The sequence below is a fragment of the Pygoscelis adeliae genome, unplaced genomic scaffold, assembly GCF_000699105.1.
Source record: "Pygoscelis adeliae isolate BGI_AS28 unplaced genomic scaffold, ASM69910v1 Scaffold61, whole genome shotgun sequence".
NCBI lineage: Eukaryota > Metazoa > Chordata > Aves > Sphenisciformes > Spheniscidae > Pygoscelis > Pygoscelis adeliae.
In genome coordinates, this window is record NW_008824010.1 from 2,532,474 (window position 1) to 2,533,013 (window position 540).

The 540-nt window shown below is 65.4% G+C and overlaps 1 protein-coding gene across 1 annotated transcript in view; it reads right to left on the bottom strand.

Moving 5' to 3' along the window:
* Positions 1-334: 334 nt before the first annotated feature.
* LOC103918915 (GTP-binding protein Rhes-like) overlaps positions 335-540 on the bottom strand; it is a 707-nt gene continuing 501 nt past the window's right edge. Inside the window, exon 2 of the mRNA XM_009326342.1 lies at positions 335-540. This exon is cut by the window's right edge and continues 2 nt beyond it. Coding sequence (XP_009324617.1) covers positions 335-540 — 206 coding nt within the window.

The following is a 540-nucleotide window of genomic DNA, read 5'->3' on the forward strand; positions in this document are numbered from 1 at the left end:
GCTGCCTGCCTGCCTGCCTGCCTGCAAGCTCGCCATGGCACAGATGCAACGTGCTGGCTGACCGACGGCGGGTTCCCAGGTACGCCTCCTGCCTTTTTGGGAACTCGCCTTCTCCCCGTGCCCTTCCAGCAACCAGCATCCCTTCCAAGTCCCTCCTCCTTGTCATCTCCAACTCTCACCAGTCCCGGCAGGCTGGGTGGGGAAGAGGAGGGAAGGGGTGGGAGGCAGCAGGGTTGGTTTTGGCTGAGGCAGCGCCTCTCCCCACCCAGCCCACCTGAGTTTCCAGCCGGTGCCGCTGCTGCCGGCGCCTTCCTCCTGGCCCCGGGCGGCCGGCTCAGCACACCGAGCAGCTGTTGGTCTTGTTCATGGGAGGCCTCAACGCCTGCTCCTTGGGCAACGTCTCCCTCCTCTTGCAGAGCGCCGGGCTGAGCCGGCTGGGCAGGTTGGCTTGCTGCAGCAGCTCCCTGAAGACCTCCAGGACATTCTCATTGTCCTTGGCCGACGTCTCCACGAAGCGGCTGTTCCAGTCCAGCTCCACCA